Source organism: Rattus norvegicus, chromosome 1 (genome assembly GCF_021556685.1).
Source record: "Rattus norvegicus strain SHRSP/BbbUtx chromosome 1, alternate assembly SHRSP_T2T, whole genome shotgun sequence".
Classification (NCBI taxonomy): Eukaryota; Metazoa; Chordata; class Mammalia; order Rodentia; family Muridae; genus Rattus; species Rattus norvegicus.
The window spans coordinates 23,614,890-23,634,933 of record NC_141534.1 but is presented as its reverse complement, the minus strand read 5'-3'; the positions used below and the strand labels follow the sequence as shown (position 1 = coordinate 23,634,933).

The window sequence follows — 20,044 nt, the reverse complement described above, 5'->3', positions numbered from 1 at the left end:
ATATAATAAGGATACATGCTCCACTATGTTCATAGCAGCCTTATTTATAATAGCCAGAAGCTGGAAAGAACCCAGATGCCCTTCAACAGAGGAATGGATACAGAAAATGTGGTACATCTACACAAAGGTGTTCTACTCAGGAATCAAAAACAATGACTTCACCAAATTCATAGACAAATGGATGGAACTAGAAAATATCATCCTGAGTGAGGTAACCCAATCACAAAAAACACACTTGGTATGACCTCACTGATAAGCGGATATTAGCCCAAAAGCTCGGATTACCCAAGATATAATCCACAGACCATATGAAGTTCAAGAAGAACGACAACCAAAGTGCAGATGCTTTAGTCCTTCTTAAAAGGGGGAACAAAAATATTCATAGGAGGAGATATAGAGACACACTTTAGAGCAGAGACTTAAGGAATGGCCATTCAGAGCCTGCCCCACCTGGGGATCCAGCACATATACATACAGCCACCAAACTCAGACAAAATTGCTAATGCCAAGACGTATATGCTGACAGTAGCCTGATATAGTCTTCTGAGAGGTTCTGTCAGAGCATGACTAATACAGAGGCGAATGGGAGTAGCCAACCAATGAACTGAGAATGGGGTCCCCACTGGAGGAGTTAGAGAAAGGACTGAAGCAGATGAAGGGCCTTCCGACCCCATAAGAATAACAATACCAACCAACCAGTGGTCCCAGAGACTAAATCACTACCCAAAGAATAAACATGGACAAACCCCATGGGTCCAGCTACATGTGTAGCAGAGGATGGCCTTCTTGGGCACCAATGGGAGGAGAAGCCCTTGGTCCTGTCAATGTGGACCCACCAGTGTAGGGGAATGTCAGGGTGGGAATTGGGTTAGTTGGGGAGAGCAAACACCCTCATACAAAAGAGGGATGGGGCAGGGGGTTTATGGACAGGAAACTGGGAAAGGGAATAACATTTGAAACGCCAGTAAAAATATATCCAATTAAAAAAAATTGAGAAAAAAAAAGAAAAAGAAAAATCTTAAAGTGCTGTATCTAGCCCCAGCTATTGTGGTACTTTATGCATGTAAAGATATTTACATAGTTGAGGTAAGACACACTCACCTTCTCATTTTAATGTTCTGCTAAAAGGTGATTTTATCGTGTGTGTGTGTGCGCGCGCGCCCGCACACACACGCTCACACACTCACACACTCCTGGGGGTGGTATGTATGCACCAGTGCCTAGGTGGGGGTCAGAAAAGAGCTCCCTAGGGTCCATTTTCTCCTTTCACAGTGGGATGATCCTGTTTTCCCTGTTCTATCTTATTTATAAGATGCCACCAAAAAGCTAAGAGTTCAGAACACTTCCCATGTGTTTCTAGTAAAAAAAAAAAAAAAAAAAGTCCAGTGAGACAAACATCATAAAACTGGGACAAACCCATATAAAACTTCTCATTGTTTTTAGCACCTTTGAAAATATACACCATCTTACAATTTTTAAGCTGAGACTTGTCCACATAAAGAACAAGATAGCTAACACAGAGCTATTACTCTATTTAAAACGTCAAGTTCCATGCAAATTCAGTCATTTCCTGTGGGTAGACGTCATCACAACACCGTTCTGTATCCCTGGGAGCAATATGGGGTGAGCCGTGGTTGGGCTTACAGAGGTCATCAGTATTTCTTACAAGAATAGGAACTAGATGAAGAACACTGAGCTTTCCTATTGATCATGAACAAATAAAGCTTCTTCGAACGGACATTTTATCACCCAAAGAAAACAGGGACCAAGCTGGGAATACAACTGATTTCTTCTAACACTGCAGTTTGACCACGTTTTCCATAGGCCATGTGGAACCATTTTTCAGTTCGTGTCTCCGAGGTAACTAAGGCTTGATCTATAATCTTATCTACTTATCTAAGTCACTCACTAAATGTGACTTATCTTTCTTTTGTCCTAATTTCTATAGGCATGGGGGTAGAAAGCTGTGCTCTCTTGACTGAAACCTGCCTTAAAATCACAATTCTATTATTGAGATAGCTGATAACAGAATATATATCTATATATATCTATATCTCTCTCTATATATCTACCCATATATATACATATTATGCATATATACATATTACTAACACATATACATATATGCATCTATATGATAGAATCATTTTTCATTTTGTATCTATGATGTAACTAAGTCTTGAGCTAAAATCTTACCTAAGTCACTCACTAAATGTGAACTTTCTTTCACCCTAAATTCGCCCTAATCTATATGATATCTATGTTGCTGTTGAACCTGTAGTTTGTCCCCTGAAAAGTAATATACTGAAAAGCCATATACCTATTTATTTCGAAGCATTGCCAGTTAATGGAAAGTTTAATATAAAATGTCTAGAACCACACGGGGAGTCTTAATCATCTTTGTTCATAATGTGACTATCGTGAGACCTTTTTACCTCCTTATGAAATCACGAAATTAAAATAAGAATTAAGCATGCCATTCTTTTAAAGGAGGGATCTCTATTTTAGCCCAAGTACACTTGTCCACGAAGTACTTTGTTGCTTTGCCCGAGCTGCTTTGTTACTTCACATTCTACTGTCTGCGTGTCTGGAACCCTAAAGCCTAACACAGGGTTATAGTCTTTATTGTGGTACTATACTGTGGTAGCTACTTTGACACTAGGTTTTTCTCATGATCTTCCATTTTGCTGATTTTTATTCTCGCTCTCTCTTGCTTCCCATTCAGATAACTGTGTTGGAAGTAGACATTAGGAGTAGAAGTCCTGAGAGAGGAAAAGTATTCGGTGCGTTAAAACTCATCAGCTATGCTGTGTAAACAGCTCCAGCAGTCTTTATTCCAAGGGGAGAGGATGAGAAGGAGAGTTTGTTAAAGAGGCTGCAAGCCTCGATGACCCATGTTTCTCTTGTGATGAGGATTGGTGATATAATCCACCAATAACGCAAATTGTATTGATTAGTAGCCTGCGAAAGGCTGAAGCTAACTCAAAGGTTAGACACCGAAGAACCGAGGGCAGAATGAGGAGTTGTCTGACCTCAGCCACACAGGGGGCCAATGTCTTCTAAGACGTTTTTGTTCTCGGTACGCGCCCATAAACACGTATAACTCACCAGCACGCATGTGCAGTCTGTATAACTCACGAGCACGCATGTGCAGTCTGTTCATACTCATCTATGCAATTTTGCACTTGACAAGAACTTTACAGCTCTCGTGGGATGAGCACCCTTCCACCCCTCCCCCCATATTTCTTAAAGTTTACTGCATACGTGACACCATCTGAGAGCTTTTGTGTTGTCAATAATTATTCTTGACTTTTAAAATTCTTACCTCTAAGTCGTTAAAAAACAAATGTGTATCCGCAAGATTAAAGATCATTTCTTCCATTCGGAGCCCAAGGGTTACAGCCATCGGGGGATCCTGCAAAAAACACATACAAAATGTGGTAAAATTTCATTAACCACAATTACTAAAGAAATAGTTTAGGTAGATATTGTTGGAGAAGGCAAAATATTAGATGAAATTTTAGCAAAGATTAAAACGTTTTCCAGAGGTAAGGGAGGAATTAAAGAGTTAGAAAATAGCTAAAAATATGACAATATTCCAGTGGCTGATAATATAGTGTGACTATAATTAGCAATATTTACTGTAGTCTTCCAGGTGATCAGAATAAAGGACTTTGCATGTTTTCAACCCAAAGAATGATAAATGTTTGAAATATAAATATTAATTATCAATTTGGTCATTACATATTACATATGTGTATTGAAATTTATAGTATACACACAATTATGCCACTTATAATATTTAAATAATTCCATATATGTGTATAAAATGAGTTATGAATGATTCCCAATCATGGATCTCTGAAGAGATGTTTGGTAATTTGCAGGACTTAATATGCATGTAAAGATGATTACAAACACATTTTCAATATTAATTTATCTACCCACATCCTTACATAAATAAGAGAAGCAAAAAAGCCAACAAGTTTAGATGATTTAGCTTGCATATATGTCACAAATACCTCTTGAAGAATCGTGTTTGGGTGGGTGGTGAAGAACAGAGAAACATTAAATATTTGCAAGGATATGTATTTAACATTATATGGAGTAAATAGGTTATATTTAGAAATATAAACATATACATATACACATACATATGCATAGATTCACATACACACATACATGTAGATACATATACATACAAACACACACACACACATCCATGTACACATGCGCATGCTGTACCAATTAGTGAAAGAAGAGGAAGTGAAATTGAAGGAGAGTGGAGAGAGGTACATGGGAGGACTGAGGAGAGATGAAAGTGAACGCAGAAAGGTTGTAATTATATTATAATCTCTAAAAGGAAAGAAAAGGGATTACAGGGACAGTTGCCATCAAACCAGAGTTGGGGGCGAATAGCCCCGTGAGTGTTACAGATGATCCGAATGAGCCAAGAGGATTGCAGCAAATAAGAGAGTAAAGCAGATAGACTGGTACAAATGCCGCTTAACATAAATGGCATTTTGATTGGCAGGGTAGCAGGAGTCTCTATTTAACCACATGTTTAACCTGAATTTCACTAAGATTGCAGAAAGTGGAGAGTAAAAGAATATTCACTCATTGCACAAAACTGTGTAGAAAACCTTTGCTTTTAGTGATTTTAGGGACTGGTGGGGTTGATGAGAAATCAAAATGTCTCCCGTGTTTGCTTACAGTGACCTATATCTTAAATAGTAGCAGGAGTTGAAGAATTAGAAGCAGAGCTGCTGTCTCTTTGCCATGATTAACTGAAGCTGATGTCTCAGCGTCAGGAGACTTTGAGATTTGAGGAGAGTTCGGGGACATGGAAGCAACCGTTCACATGGTTGTATTGAAGTCGGAACAAAATCTAAGGGACTACTACGGGTGTGACTAGGGGAAGGCAGGAAGTAGAAAACCGGAAGGGGCGATTCCTGTGCATCTGAGGCCAGGTGGATGCCTCGGAAGGGAGAAAATTATTGTGTATAACACTGAGAAGTGTAGAGGGACGCTGTCAGTTTTGGCTGAGCAGTTTCCAAGGAAGGACCCAGCCTCTGGTTTGGGTCGTGTGGCTTGGCCGTGGCCTAGACTGCAGGCCTGTGAGAACAGAGAACCGCTTTTTGGATCTCAACATTTTCATAAGTGGCGTTTTAAGAAATGCACTGAACTTGGTGAATAGATGTATAGATAGCTTTGCTTCAGTTACTGATGAGAACACCAAACCCAGCTCAGGTCCCAGTGACAATCAGCTACACCTCTAACTAGCCCCGCTTGCCCATAACTGCCCCTCCACAACACCACGGTCTTTCTTCATCTACTTCCCTCAAGCACTGTGGAGAAAACCTCAGAGTGTAAACACACTTCAGGTGTCCCTCCAATGTTCTGTAGCCATGAGAACGTGGAGAACAGGAAGGCCACATTAAAACTAGGAACTGCATGTTAATGAGTATGGAGGTATACAGAACAGACTTAAGGCTTGATGTGGATGAGGGTAAGGCGGGGGTTGTAAGAATTCACCTACTTAATTGTTTTCATCTTCTTAGCAGGCGTTTTTGTGGGTCTTTTAAATCTTTGTGGCAAAATCCTATGTAGATTGCTCATATACTAGTGTACATGCTTTGGCTACATGGTCTTGGGCTCTACTGCCCCATTGATCTGCTGTCAGTGACCAGCTACTAGGATCAATACCCCAAATCAAAAAGATGGGGTGATGAAGGCATGGGTGAGGTTGGATGTATACTCTGATATATATTATATATAACAGTTCTGAGAGGTCCAAGATGTCTACAGTAGAACTCAGTACAAGGCAAAGATCAAATTGCTTTGTCTAAAAGACACTCATTCAAATATAAAGAATACATATGTTTTGTGCCCCCAACTATTTATTTTAATTCGCTCAGAACTCAGAAGGACCCCTGATCATGTTTCCGTCCATTGTCAGATTCTCTTTAGTTGGTATTCATATCCTTTATTGCTATTGGAAGAACTCTCTGAAGCTTGAATAATTTTTTTAACTATGCATTTCGTCTTTTTTTCTGTTAAGAATTGCTCTTGCTATTGGGGAGGGAGCAGAGTGGGTCTTAATTAGGACAATGCTATAGAAAACTTCGAAATATTCTGCTAAGTCAGGGACCCGTGAACAAAATGTCCAGAGAAATATCAGGAAAATCAAATGTAATTACGGCATGAAAACATATAATTCCATTAGTGACGCTCTGTGAATTTCAGGAACGCCCATGATGCAAGACAGTCCAGGGGAGACCCACGGTCCTCTGATGCTTTCTGCCCCAAAGATATCAATTTCAGATGTGGTATAGAAATATCTTTTTAAAGCTTTTTTTGGGAGGGGGAGGCTAGGTTAGTGAATCTTATCCCAACTGGTATTTGTCTCTTTTAAGTTTTCAATAAAACTATTGGCTATCTTGTGCTCATTCCTTACATTCTTTGCTTCTGTAGATTTGATTTCTGGGAAGATGGGAGAAACCCTAGTGGTCCTGTGATTGTTACTTTTATTGATAACATGCTTCTGAACTTCATCCCCCTCCGTGCTATCCAAACGGCAGTGGAAACACCACAAAGGATGCATTTTTCTGTGCATCTGATAAGCATGCAAACAAATACATTTTAAAAAATTGTGTGGCCATTCTAGTAAGCAGGCATAGCATATGGGATGATGAAGGAAAGTTGCATTCTAGCGTACTGGTGGAATGCAGCCCCATGGCTCTGGGAAGGCTAATCACTTGTTTTGCAAGCTGTGGTGTTTGTACAACACACGCCCTACTACAGCCAGAACTTAGTAAGCATTCTGGCAAAAATCCCATTTCTTAACTGGGTAAGTTTGGATTTGAATTTTATCAGAGTGCGAATTGGTTAGATTTTACTAAGGTTTCCTGAGAGCAAGTCCACTGACAGAGAGGTGTTTGGTCATCACGGCCACAAGCCAAGGAAAACTAAGTTAAGAGGTGGTGTTCTTGTTCCTCAGAGACTGTATGGGGAGGGCTTCTTTACAAATATATGATTTATCCCCCCCTTCCAGTGAACTAAGTCACTAGGACAGCTAATTCTAAACTAATTCTAAATTACAGCGTCACACTTTTCCAGTTGAAAGACTCACAGAACTCAAACTCCAAAAGGGAGGGATACTTGTCTCGGGGAGTCGGGGGATGCCCTCCTCAGAACCTGGTCATGGTGGGCACCTCTGACTGGGAAGGGGCCACCAGTGACTGCAGTTCCACTGTGTTATCAAGCATTGGCAAGTGAGACATATTTCTGGAGAGAACCCAAGTCTTGTATTGAAGTTTCTACTATTTTCATAGATGTTTATGGGGTGTCCTATGAATCCAGATTTGCTGCAGGCTTTTTTCCACTTAGGGGGAGTAAATGTTGAGTTTTGCATTGAAAATGAAGTGATAGCAAAGACTTGGGCAGAGTGATAAGGTGGGGAAATAGAGGCACAGACAGGGTCAGATGAAAGTTCTGATACACATCACACACACACAGAAGAGTTCTGAAGGATTCAGCATGTCTCCTGCGGAGTTCAACACGGGGCAGATGGGATGACTGCCAATTTATGCTCTGTACTACGCTATCAAAACATTGAAATGATTCCCAAGATACTCTGTTGGAGGGAGTGGAAGGAAAGGAAGGAAGGAAGAAGAAGAGAGATAAACAGAGAGAGACAGAGGGAGACAGAAACACAGAGAGAGACATAGAGAAACACAGACAGAGACAGAGAGATAGACACACAGAGATAGAGAGAGACAGAGAGACAGAGAAACAGAAAGAGAGACAGAGGGCAGAGAGAGACAGAGAGACAGAGGTCAGAGAGAGAGACAGGGATAGACAGAGACAGAGAGACACAGAGACAGAGATATAGAGACACACACAGGGGGCAGGAGGAAAAAGAATATGAAGAAAAAAATATCTCTTAGCCTTGAAAAGTGTACCTCTAAGCCAGATGTCAACAGTGTACACACCCAAGTCAGGGTCAAGTACAGCACGTCTCTAAATCAAAACACAAATGCCTATTAGCCATGTTAGCACAGAACATAAATCGGAGCCAGACTGTCTGTCTGTGGGTCTCTGCCCTACACTGGGCCATCAGCTGCAATTCCTCCTCTAGGGAAACACTGTAAAAATATCTCAGAAGAAGCAGCAATTATGTATTTTTAAAGAAACTGGGGACTATTTTTCTTTTAAGGTCCTGGGATCTTGGACCAGTTATTCCTTTGGGCCAAAAAGTACTTTTGTAGATTTTTACTCAAGGGACAGAAGATGTCTGAGCACACTGCAAAGAAAGGGATGTCATCTCCACAAACCAAGGTGGAATACGTTCCTGGGTTCTCAAGACGCAACGACTTTTTGCATTGGACGTAAGAGGAGGAATGAGATCCATTCATCAACTGGAAGGGAAACTCCATAGTTGATGTATTTGTCTGACGAACAGGTAATAGATTTCAGAGTTCATAAAGGGAACACGGGGCCTTTGGCTCAGTGGGTGAGTGCTTGCCTGGTGTACATGGGGCCTTAGTTTCAACTCCAAGTATTTCCAAAAAGGGAGAAAAAAAAGACTTCTCAGAAGGAACTGGAAAATATTGTTAGGAACATTCTGTTATTGATCATCTGTTCCTATAGTTTTGAGTGCCTATGGCATGCTCAAATTCTGGGAGGGGAACAATATAACAAAACTGAACCAACAAATTAAAGCAAAGCTGGGAAGATGACTGCCGAGTCAGTAAAGTGCTTGCAGAGGAAGCCGGTAGAGCCTTGGTTCAGATCCCAGCCCCCATGCAGATGGCTGGGCTTGCAGTTAGAATCTCATTGCTAGGAAGGCAGGAACCAAAAGACTCCTGGAGCTCACTGACTGTCAAGGTGAGATGCAGGGTCAAGGAGAGACTCTGTCTCCAAGGGAAAAAGAGGGATTTAACTGGGGGGGAGGACAGGGAAGTCAGTATTGGAGACAGAGCTAGGAAAGATACATCACACTAAGGATGAATCATGCTTGGAAAAGTCATAGGAAATAATAGTATATTTACCTAAAATTATATATAAGACATAAGCATATTAGCATCAAAGTTCAGTTTAAATGAACTTGTGCCATTTGAGATGATGGCACTCTTCCCAGGAGGCACAGGCTACCTAATAGAAACCCTATTACCAGGCAGGAGAAGACTCTCTTTGAGCTGTTGGTCAAGAGGATCATAAAATAATGCAGAGCATTATTATTGCCCTTGGTTGTCTCCAGAGATTAACAGCAAGTCTCTATTACTAAAGGCACCACATTTGTCAAACACAGGAGCCTGAGGAATGGAGTTGAACAGGACCTTAAATCCCCTCAGCGGGGACTAGCTTTCATAATACTAGAAGTCGCTATGCAAGCTATCAAGGGAGGAAAACAATCTGGTATCATGCCAGCTATGATGCCCATGAACCATAACAATGGCCACCATAGCACGATATCCCTAAAGTTACAATAGTGGCATTTAAATTTTGGCAATAACCACAGTCACTCAACAGGACGGAAACCATTCCCGGTACTGTAAACCAAGACAACTACAAGTGGTGAGGTCATGGTGAGGAGACCCCATTATAGTCACTTTCCTAAATGAGCATAATTCCTCACCATGTTCTAAATGCTCCTCCGCTCACCCACATGTTAGCACAGGTCCCATCTGAGAAGCTTCCTTTTATACCAGATCATTACAGAAAGCCACAACTGGTCAAACCCAGAGAACAACAGCCAATGTGGGTGCCTGGCTCTAACTGATCCATCCAAAACACAACTCCTGCACCGGGACTCAGGGAATGTCACAGAAGAAGGTATAAAAAGATTCTAAAGCTAGAGGACCAGACGTCTACTGTGACATTGTGTCTTCCATATGTGACAGCCATGGTACATTCATGAGATCTCCACAGTATGGCTGTCTACACAAGGCCTGAGCAATGAAGAAATCTGTTGACCTGTTACCGTGGCTGGGGAAGGCTCACAGGGCCCTATGTCTAGATGGAGTGCTACAGGAAACAAATGACCTCTGATAGAAGGAGAATTACTCTTCGCTAGGAACCAGTTTCCTGTGATTATTTAATATTAAGTGGTCACACACACACACATACACACACACACACACATATATTAAAAAACTCAACAGCTTGTGCTTACATATTTATGCATTTATATATATATGTAGTGATAGTAATTAAAAAAGAAATCAGGAATATAAGAGGGAATGGGGGTTATTGGAGGGAATGGATTGAAAAATGAACAACACGGAGAGTAGAGGAAAATGTTGTAAACTGACCCCTGATCTTCGCAGGTGTGCATACACATTTACATGTATATCTGCACACACATGAACACTCACACACCCCTCACGAGAACAAGGACACAGAAGCCCCCCAACTTATACCTACATACAAACAAAGATAAAAGAAATAGTAAAATACAAAAGCCATGTGCTTCTGGGCTTTAGTTACCATTATTATGTAACATAACTGATGAACAGCCCAGTAAACACAGCATTTCAGGTGTTGATACCTCTGGAGTGCAAAGACATCTGGTGAGTAGATGCAGAAGCTCAGGGAGGAACCATGATAGTTAGTGTAAGCCAAGCCAGTATGCCCCTTCCAGGAGGACTAATGACTGGGTAAAAAGCCAGGAGGTTAGCCACACACAGATGTGATATGGAGACAGATGGAGTATGAGCGAGGGTATGAGTGGGACTACCATGTGGGATGGAGCATCCAGCAGTGGGGACAAGCCTGGGAAAGGCAAGATGTGCTTAGGGAAGACTGATCCCTCATCTGAGTCAGGAACTAAAAAGATAGCCAGTAAGAAACACAGAGAAAGACCTCTTGCCTTGCCACAGCTATTTCTTGGACCGTAGAAGAGAGTCTTCCTTTGTAATTTGGGGACAAGAAGACAAAGGGAAGAGCAACTGGGAAAATTTAGCTCAGAAGGCCTTTCCTAGAACAGGTCAGAATGTTGTGGCCAGTCGTACGGGGAAGGGAGGATGCAGGTCACAGGTGTGTGGTGGCTCAGAGAGAAATCACTTCAAGGGGACATGAAGTGCTTGCAGCACAATCATGAGACTGTGAGTCTCATCACCAGAACCCACATAAATAGCTGTGCACGGGGCCAGACTGATGATGAAACTTGCTGACCAGTCAGACCAGTCAAATCCAGTGAGCTCCAGATCCCAGTCAGACAGAACCTGTCTCACACAATAAGGCAAGATAGACAGATGCTGAATATCAATGCCTGAGGAGGATGACCTACACACACACACACACACACACACACACACACACACACACATAAACACACACAGAGAGAGAGAGAGAGAGAGAGAGAGAGAGAGAGAGAGAGGGAGAGACAGAGAGACAGAGAGACAGAGACAGAGAGACAGAGACAGAGACAGACAAACGCATACTTAAACACAGACACACACACACCAACACACACACACACACAGAAGAGAGAGAGAGACAGACAGAGACAGAGAGACAGAGACAGACAAACACACACTTAAACACAGACACACACACACCAACACACACACACACACAGAAGAGAGAGAGAGACAGACAGAGACAGAGAGACAGAGACAGACAAACACACACTTAAACACAGACACACACACACCAACACACACACACACACAGAAGAAAGAGAGAGACAGACAGACATAGACAAACACACACACAGAGAGAAAGAGAGAGAGAGAGAGAGCACGCGCGTGAGAGAGAGACAGACACATACTTAAACACAGACACACACACCAACACACACAGAACACAGACACACAGATACACACAGACACAGACAGACAGAGATACAGACTTAGACACTCACATTGACAAATATCCCATAGATACACATATAGACACACAACAGAAACACACACACACACACACACACACACACACACACACACACACACACACCACAAAATCATTTCTGAAGCAGTTTACTGACCCTGGAACTTTTCTGTCACCCTGTATCATTCAATATAGCAGGAAAAGATCCTCTGAAGTGAATACGTATCAGATAACATAGCTACCATTGCCTCTCAACACCTCACAGGCAGACTTTGACATGCCAGTGCCCTGCATCCAGCTTTATTCTATGTGTGTATAGTCTATTTGCTCATGCACTACACACATGTGTACATGAACATGCTTCCTGGTCCAGTGAAGGCTCAATGCCCTGGTGTAGGGGAATGCCAGGGTGAGGAGGCAGGAGGAAGTGGGTGGGTGAGTGGGGGAGCACCCTCATAGAAGCAAGGGGAAGGGGGATGGGATCGGCAGTTCCTGGAGGGGAGACCAGGAAAGGGAGTAACATTTGAGATGTAAATAGAGAAAATATCCAATAGAAGAAAGAAAAAAAAAACATATATAAAGAAAAATACTATGCACTTTATTTGGCCTTGAACTCATGGGGCTCCTTTTTGCCTTAGATTTCTGAGTGCTTAGATTAAGGTACACAGCACCACACATGACCATTTTTTGATGCTTAACTCTGTTTTCCTATGCTTTATGTACTCCAAAGCCTGGCTATAACCACCTGACTACAAAGACCATGGAGTTCTTATCACTGAACTGAGTGTCTCACACTGAAGGGCCAAGTGACAGATACAAATAGAAAAAGCCTTTCCTTGGGAAACACCCAGTTGCCCAAATTTCAAATTCCTGTTGAACCACAAACTAAGCAAACTTGAAAAGGTCATATGATCTTGACAAGGGGAGATAGAACTTGAACTCAGGTCTATAATCCCCACAAAGCCAAACTCTAGCTCGGTTCAGAAGGGAATTAGAGGTCATGGTGTTAGCTGTCCCAGGTCTGATCGCTTCAGACCCACAATTCTAATCATTTAGCAACACCAACCACGCCACTAACTCACACACTGATTTCTTAATGACCTGTAGAAAACGAAGCGAGTGCTACTTCCAACGTTGTGTTTCTATGTGAGTGTATCAATTCTTAAATCTAAAAGCAATGGGGTGGCTTATTCTGATGAGTGACTCACCTCACAGCTCTGCCCTACCATACAGAGTGTTTCCTATAGGCAAATCTCCTTGTGAGCTTGAATTACAATCACATGTTATAATGCAGTGATTCACTTCTCTTTAATCTTTCCTCCGACTTGGGCTGTTCATCTCTTTTGTCTCCTTACCCAGAACGGCTTTAAATAACTCTGGCTTCCAAGCATGTAAGTCATTAATGTTCCTACATAAATTAAACCTCTACAGCAAAATTGGTTAAAATTTATTCCTACACCTGAGAAAGCAATTGCTGTTATTTAGGTAAAATAATGTACACAGTTGCTCGGGGAAGCAGAGTCGTCCTCACAAACTCCAGGTGGTGGATGATACCTGGGCGCCATCTTGTCAAATTCACGAACTTCTATTATGGATTTTTGCAGTGCTGAAGCTGTGCATGCCATCTGGGACTCAGCCAGAGATCCCATCACAGCCTCCCTACAGCAGAGCCTGTGCTTGCCTCCATCAGAAAGATCCAGAAATAGTTCTGCTTGCAAGGAGGGAGTGTTGACAGTTGAGCAGAGTCACAGAGTGATGACATATTAGGAAGAACCTTGGAAATTTTCATATTATTTACAGGCTGATAAAGAATTTTCTACAAGTGTTCTTAAGTGAATAAAAAAACCAAAAACTACTTAGATAAGATCCTGGCGTTCCTAGAAAACTGAAGACTAGATTTTAGTTGCAAAGATCCCATGTGGTGGCACAAGACCGGAGGAGAACAGAGACTTAAGATCATGTCAGAGACTCAGGTCCTGGCTGTCTCTGTCACTTGCAAAACACGTTGTTACCACATCAGAGGCATAGAGCAGAGGCGAGGGCTAAGTGTACAATGCACTGAAGTGGATGTACTTACAGAATGTTAAGCATTCTGTAGGGGACTAGAGGCGACACTTGCTACAATTTATAGTTTTGGGAGAAAGAGAGGCAGGCCAGTAGATAGATGTGTTAGCTTTAAGACTGGATTTTACAGTTCAGGTGCACATGCCCTCTGCCCCTGGCTTAAAGTATTTCGTGCAATTGCACTACCACCATCATGAGAGCAGATCCAGGCCTTCTGCGTCTCTGAGAGCATCCATTTTTAGTTATTTCTCATTTGGAAGGAAAAGAATGAGCATTATTACTTAACTTTATTTGACCCGAGAAGCAGATACTTGGGTTCATAGTTAAGTGTCTGTTTTTTTAAATGGATATTTATTTACATTTCAAGTGTTATTCCCTTTCCCGATTTCCCAGACACAAGTCCCCTATTCCATCCCCCCTCCCTTGTTCTACAAAGGTGTTCCCCTCCCCAACCACCCTCCCTTCCCATCCCTTGACATTCCCCTACACTGGGGGTTCCAGCATTGGCAGGACCAAAGGCTTCTCCTTCCATTGGTGTCCTTCAAGGCCATCCTCTGCTACATATGCAGCTGGAGCCATGGGTCAGTCCATGTATAGTCTTTGGGTAGTGGTTTAGTCCCTGGGAGCTCTGGTTGGTTGGCATTGTTGTTCTTATGGGGTTGCAAGCCCCTTCAGCTCTTCCAATCCTTTCTCTAATTCCTCCAATGGGGATCCGTTCTCAGTTCAATGGTTTGCTGCTAGCATTCGCCTCTGTATTTGACATGCTCTGGCTGTGTCTTTCAGGAGACAGCTATATCAGGCTCCTGTCAGCATGCACTTCTTAGCTTCATCAATCTTATCTAGTTTTGGTGGCTGTATATATATATATGGACTATATACCCATGTAGGGCAGGGTCTAAATGGCAGTTCCTTCAGTCTCTGCTCCAAACTTTGGCTCCACATCCCCTCCTATGAATATTTTTGTTCTCCCTTTTAAGAAGGAGTGAAACATCTGCACTTTGGTTGCCTTTCTTCTTGAGCTTCATGTAGTCTGTGGATTGTATCTTGGGTAATTCGAATTTTTGGGCTAATATCCACTTATCAGTGAGTACATACCAAGTGTGCTTTTCTGTGATTGGGTTACCTCACTCAGGATGATATTTTCTAGTTCAGTCCATTTGTACTACCTGAAGACCCAGCTATACCTCTCCTGGGCATATACCCAAAAGATGTTCCAACATACAACAAAGACACATGCTCCACTATGTTCATAGAAGCCTTATTTAAGCATCCTTAATATGATCTTATTTAGCTCACCTATTAACTCCAGCATGGAAGAGAATCACCTATTTTCTTTGTAAGTTTTAAGTTCAATGTGATGGTTTGTATATGCTTGGCCCAGCAAGTGGCACTATTATGAGGAGGCATGGCCTTGTTGGAATAGGTCTGTCACTGTGGGCATGGGCTCTCATACTCAGCTGCCTGGAAGCAAGCCTTCAGACAAAGATGCACAACTCTTAGGTCCTCCTGCACTATGCCTGCCTAGATGCTGCCATGTTCCCACCTTGATGATAACGGACTGAACCTCTGAACCTGTAAGCCATCTCCAATTAAATGTCCTAAGAAGAGTTGCCTTGGTCATGGTGTCTGTTCACAACAGTAAAATCCTAACTAACACCAAAACCAAAACCACCTATTTATTTGGAGACAGGGTCTTGCTATGTACCACAAGCTGGCCTGGAACTCACTATATATCCCAGACTGGCCTTGAAGCCACACTCTTCCCACATAAGCCTTTCAAGTGCCAAGATTAGCTTATGCCCCTATAATCACTTTCTGATAAAGAAAGAATAAGAGGAAAGGGACCTGGTTTTGTGGGATCACGGGGGCTCTCATTCTTTGCCTCTTCCCTCCAGCTGGAGAAGTCCTATTCTTATGTAGTTTACATAATAACACTCTGCAGAATATATATAAAAAATGCACCACTTCAAACTTGGAAAAAAATCACCATCACACCAAGTTGTGCATTTGAAGTGCACATTGCTGGAATCGATCTCTGGGACTCATATCATGGAAGGAGAAAAAGTAAGTAGTCCTCTGTATGTCACATATGGGACATGGGACACACACACACACACACACACACACACACACACACACACACACGAAATGATTTTTAATGCACATTGAAGAAATGAGTGATTTGAATCATGAAATGAACTGAGTACACATAAGCAATTTCAAATCTACACAACTCTTTCACCCACCTTCCAAAACTAATGGTTTCAGTTACTTATTATAATCAGTGTATATATCTGTGTCCTTGTGAGTTCATGCGTTCTGTGTAGCTTGCAGAGGGGACCAGATCCTTTGGGCTAGAGGTGTGGCTGTGTGAGTCTTCACATGTCGGCTGGACACAGCAGTGTTTTTAACAGCTAAGCCGTCTCTCCAGTTACAATCTTTGGTTACAATCTTTAAGAGCAGTGAAAATGATTTTTTTCAACTACCGGCTAAAATGACTTCGTTTCTATCAGCCTATGAAGGCATCGGAGAGCTGATGAATTCAATCTCACGGAAGGACTGTTTACACTTTCTCAGAGTTATTTTGGTATGATAGCTTGCACTGAGCCACCATGCGATGTAAGTACTCTTCACATTAACTCACCATGAGAACTTTCTTCAAAGACCACTAATTATCATACTGAAGAGCCCAATTTATTTATTTAACTAATTTATTTATTTATTTATTTATTTATTTATTTATTACTAAGATAAAGCATTTAGAAAATTTCCCAGTGCCTGTTCATATCTGTCAGTGATGCATGCCTGCTAAGAGAGGTTTGAGAGCTTGGTTTTGGGTTGAGACACAACTGAGCTTCCCCCGGGCTTTGTGGCATTTTTGCTTGTAGGAGGAAAGATTTATTTTGGGTCACAGTTTCAAAGATTTCACTTCAGATTCATTTTGCCTCACCCGCTGGGCCAGAACAGTGGTGGGATTACGCACTGTGGTGGGACTTTTCTTATCACTGAGGGCAGAGGGCAGAATCAGAGGCTTGCTAGAGCCCCTCAAGGCCTGCCCTTACAGATCTAGTTCTGCTCGCTATGCCCTTCCTCCTAAAGGCTCTATAGCCTCTCAGAATGGAGTTAGTGACTGGGGGAAGAATTCAGAATGTGAGCCTATGAGAACACTGGTGGGCACCATGCCGCAGCAGTGTGGTGGCAGCGTTCTGTTGCCACAGCAGAATGCCTGAGATGGGGAAACTCAGGAAGAAAAGGAGATTTTGGATGAAGGTTATGGGGGGTCTGGAAGTCTGAGGCCTGGCAATATGTAGGCATGGATATGCTCTGGGGTGCATGCTCGCCATCGATATGCTCTGGGGAGATGCTCACGGGGCTTCAATTAGTGCAAGTGAGAAAGGAGGAGGACAAGGATCCATGACCTCAAGAGCTCAGTGGGAAGACTCATGCGGTGGCAATCTTTCATCCAGACACCCCGTCTAGTGGGAGAAATCTGAACTTGAAGAGTGACTTTCAATAGTAACATGACCTTATACAGGAGAGGTGGGTGTGGAAGAGAATGGGCGTGTCCTGTGGGGACCTTTTGCCAGCTTTCACTTACCCCACTGTGTGGGTAACAATGGATTCCCACCTCCTCAGGCTCCCAGGTTCTCTCTACCTCCTATTCTCCTCATGTCCCCCTCGACCTTCAGCTTCATTCTTTGTATTTCCTGTCCTTTACAGTTCAGTCCCAAAGGCTTCAGGCATGAGTCTGTAGAAACCTCGGCCTGTATACAGAGGGTTTCCTTGAGATGAGACGGAAGTCATTTGCTGTGGTCAAGAATACTGGAGAAAGAAAGTGCTGTCCTCAATTTAAGAAAAAGAAGAGGACTGTAATGACCTGCTCACCATTCTCTTCAGGCGTCCTTTGGGGAATTCAAATGATCTCATAATTCGAAAGACTCAAGTTCCTAGAAAGGGACGTGATGTCAAGGAACATGTTAAAGGTGTGAGGTGACTCTAAAAGGCGAGGCCCATCACCGCCGATCTGACACGGGGAGCAACATGCATCACAGTCATTTAAATGGGCCTCATGACATGATTTTGAAAAGTCAATCTTTTTAAAAAAATATCCTTAGATTACAATCTGAAATACTTCAGATTTCATATCCCACCAGTCACAGAATTTTGATTTTTCACTCCAGGCTTATGACGATGATTTGGTTATAAATTGTGGTCAGGCTTTATTAATGCTTTATTACAGCAGCCTGGGCTCACTGGTGCATTATTTATAAAATATACCCAGCATGAAACAGGAAATCGAAATAAATATGAGCTATAAATTTGGGTATGTGAGTTTGTTTTAATATTCCACAAATCTTTCCTCATCCCAGCAGCCACACATCCTGCGTGGGAGACAACTCTTTTATGAATTACAGAAACAGTCCCTGAATATTTGTTTCAAGAAAAACATGTTAGACACTTATAGTTATAAAGGAACTAAGACACTTTATGGTAAATTATTGCTAAAAAAAATGACTACTTTTTATATGTACTTAGAAAGTAAAAGCAAGTGACAGCCTAGATTAACCCAAAGTGCAAATTTACAAAGAGGCCTTTGGGGCTGGCAAGATGGCTCAGTAGTTAAGGGTACCTCTTGCTCTTTCATAGGACCTGGGTCCCAGCATCTATATAAGGACTCATATCACATCTCTAATTTCAGATTTAGCAACTGACACATTTTTCTGGAGCTCATGGTCACTTGTACACATGCACATACAAATACACACACACACACACACACACACACACACACACTAATAAAAAATGAAAAGACGCACTCGAATGCAGTCCATCATGCATTGTCTAGAAGATGAGGCTATAACTGTTACTATATAGCGTGTTGTTAGGACACAAGAACCCGCCCACTATGTCATGTCATGCTGGGAGGCATGATGAGACATTTCTGTGGGTGTGACTGTGATGTGAGAAGGATCCAAAGCTAACCACATATTTTCATACAGCAGTGGAATTCAGGCCAACATGCTCTCACCAAACTCTCTTTAGAGCAAATCCTATTGACAGCGTCAGAGTCAGTGATGAGTTAAGCATGTGTGTTTCCACCAGAGCACATCATTCGGTTGTATCAGTCAGTCCAAGGCACAGAACTCTCACAGCTGTGATGCTCTTCTAAGAAATTCGCTACAGCAGGGAGTGGCAAGAGAGAAAGGCAGTGAAGGCGTGAGCCTTCCTGTGAGTGAAGGGTGTTATCCCCAAATGTGTGAGAGTAGGATCTTTGGTCTTGAGATAAGAAATTCAAAGTCCCTGTGAAGAGTGTAAAGGTGACTTCCAATGAGCTCGGCCGGGTTGTGAGCACACGTTCTAGGACAGGAAGCTGCCACAGTGGGGAGACCATCGGAGGAGCTGACTGGGAAAACAAAGCAGCTTAAAGCAGACCTTGAGCTTGTAACTGGTTAAATCCTGAACACTTTGGGAATAAGCTCTTGACTCCTTACCTTGCCGTACTTCTGTGCGTAAGAGCCCGTGAGGAGAGAGTGGAAGACGATGATGGTTTCATCCAAGTCCCAGACAAACACACGCTGAAGAGAAATGGCCAGGGTCAAAATGGGTTAAGAACACAGATCTTTACAGCTAGAAGATGTTCCCTTTCTTGTTGGACGTGGTCTTGAGTAGTTTATAAAAAACAAACAAACAAAAAAACCTACCCCTTCCATGGTTTGTTCCTTTTTTAACCTTATTTTTATTTTTGTAGTTTTTCCTTCTGATATTCTTCTCTCATACATTACATCCTAACCAATTTCCCCTCCTAGTCCCTCCCTCCACCTCCACTTTTCCTCAGATCTACTTCTCCTCTAACAAGCAGGCCTCCCAGGGATATCTACCAAATATGGCATAATGAGTTACAATAAGAGTAGGCATAAACCCTTTATCAAGGATAATGTGGCCCAGTAGGAGGAAAAGGATCCCAAGAGCAGGCAAAAGAGTCAGAGACACCCCACCCCTACTGTTGGGAGTCCCACAAAAATATCAAGCCATACAACCATACTGTATCTGCAAAAGACCTAGCTCAGACCCACTCAGGGCACATGTTTGTCTCTTCAGTCTCTCTGAGCCCCATATAAACCAAGCCTAGTTGAGTCTGTGGGCC

General features: G+C 42.3%; 1 protein-coding gene across 11 annotated transcripts in view; it reads right to left on the bottom strand.

Moving 5' to 3' along the window:
- Eya4 (EYA transcriptional coactivator and phosphatase 4) overlaps window positions 1-20,044 on the bottom strand; it is a 243,642-nt gene that overhangs the window by 20,864 nt on the left and 202,734 nt on the right. For all 11 annotated transcript variants that reach the window (NM_001271317.1, XM_087650613.1, XM_087650625.1 and 8 more), the window contains 2 exons: window positions 19,392-19,475; window positions 3,326-3,415 (listed from right to left, as the gene is read on the bottom strand). In NM_001271317.1, coding sequence (NP_001258246.1) covers window positions 3,326-3,415; window positions 19,392-19,475 — 174 coding nt within the window. The remainder of the gene's footprint in view (window positions 1-3,325; window positions 3,416-19,391; window positions 19,476-20,044) is intronic.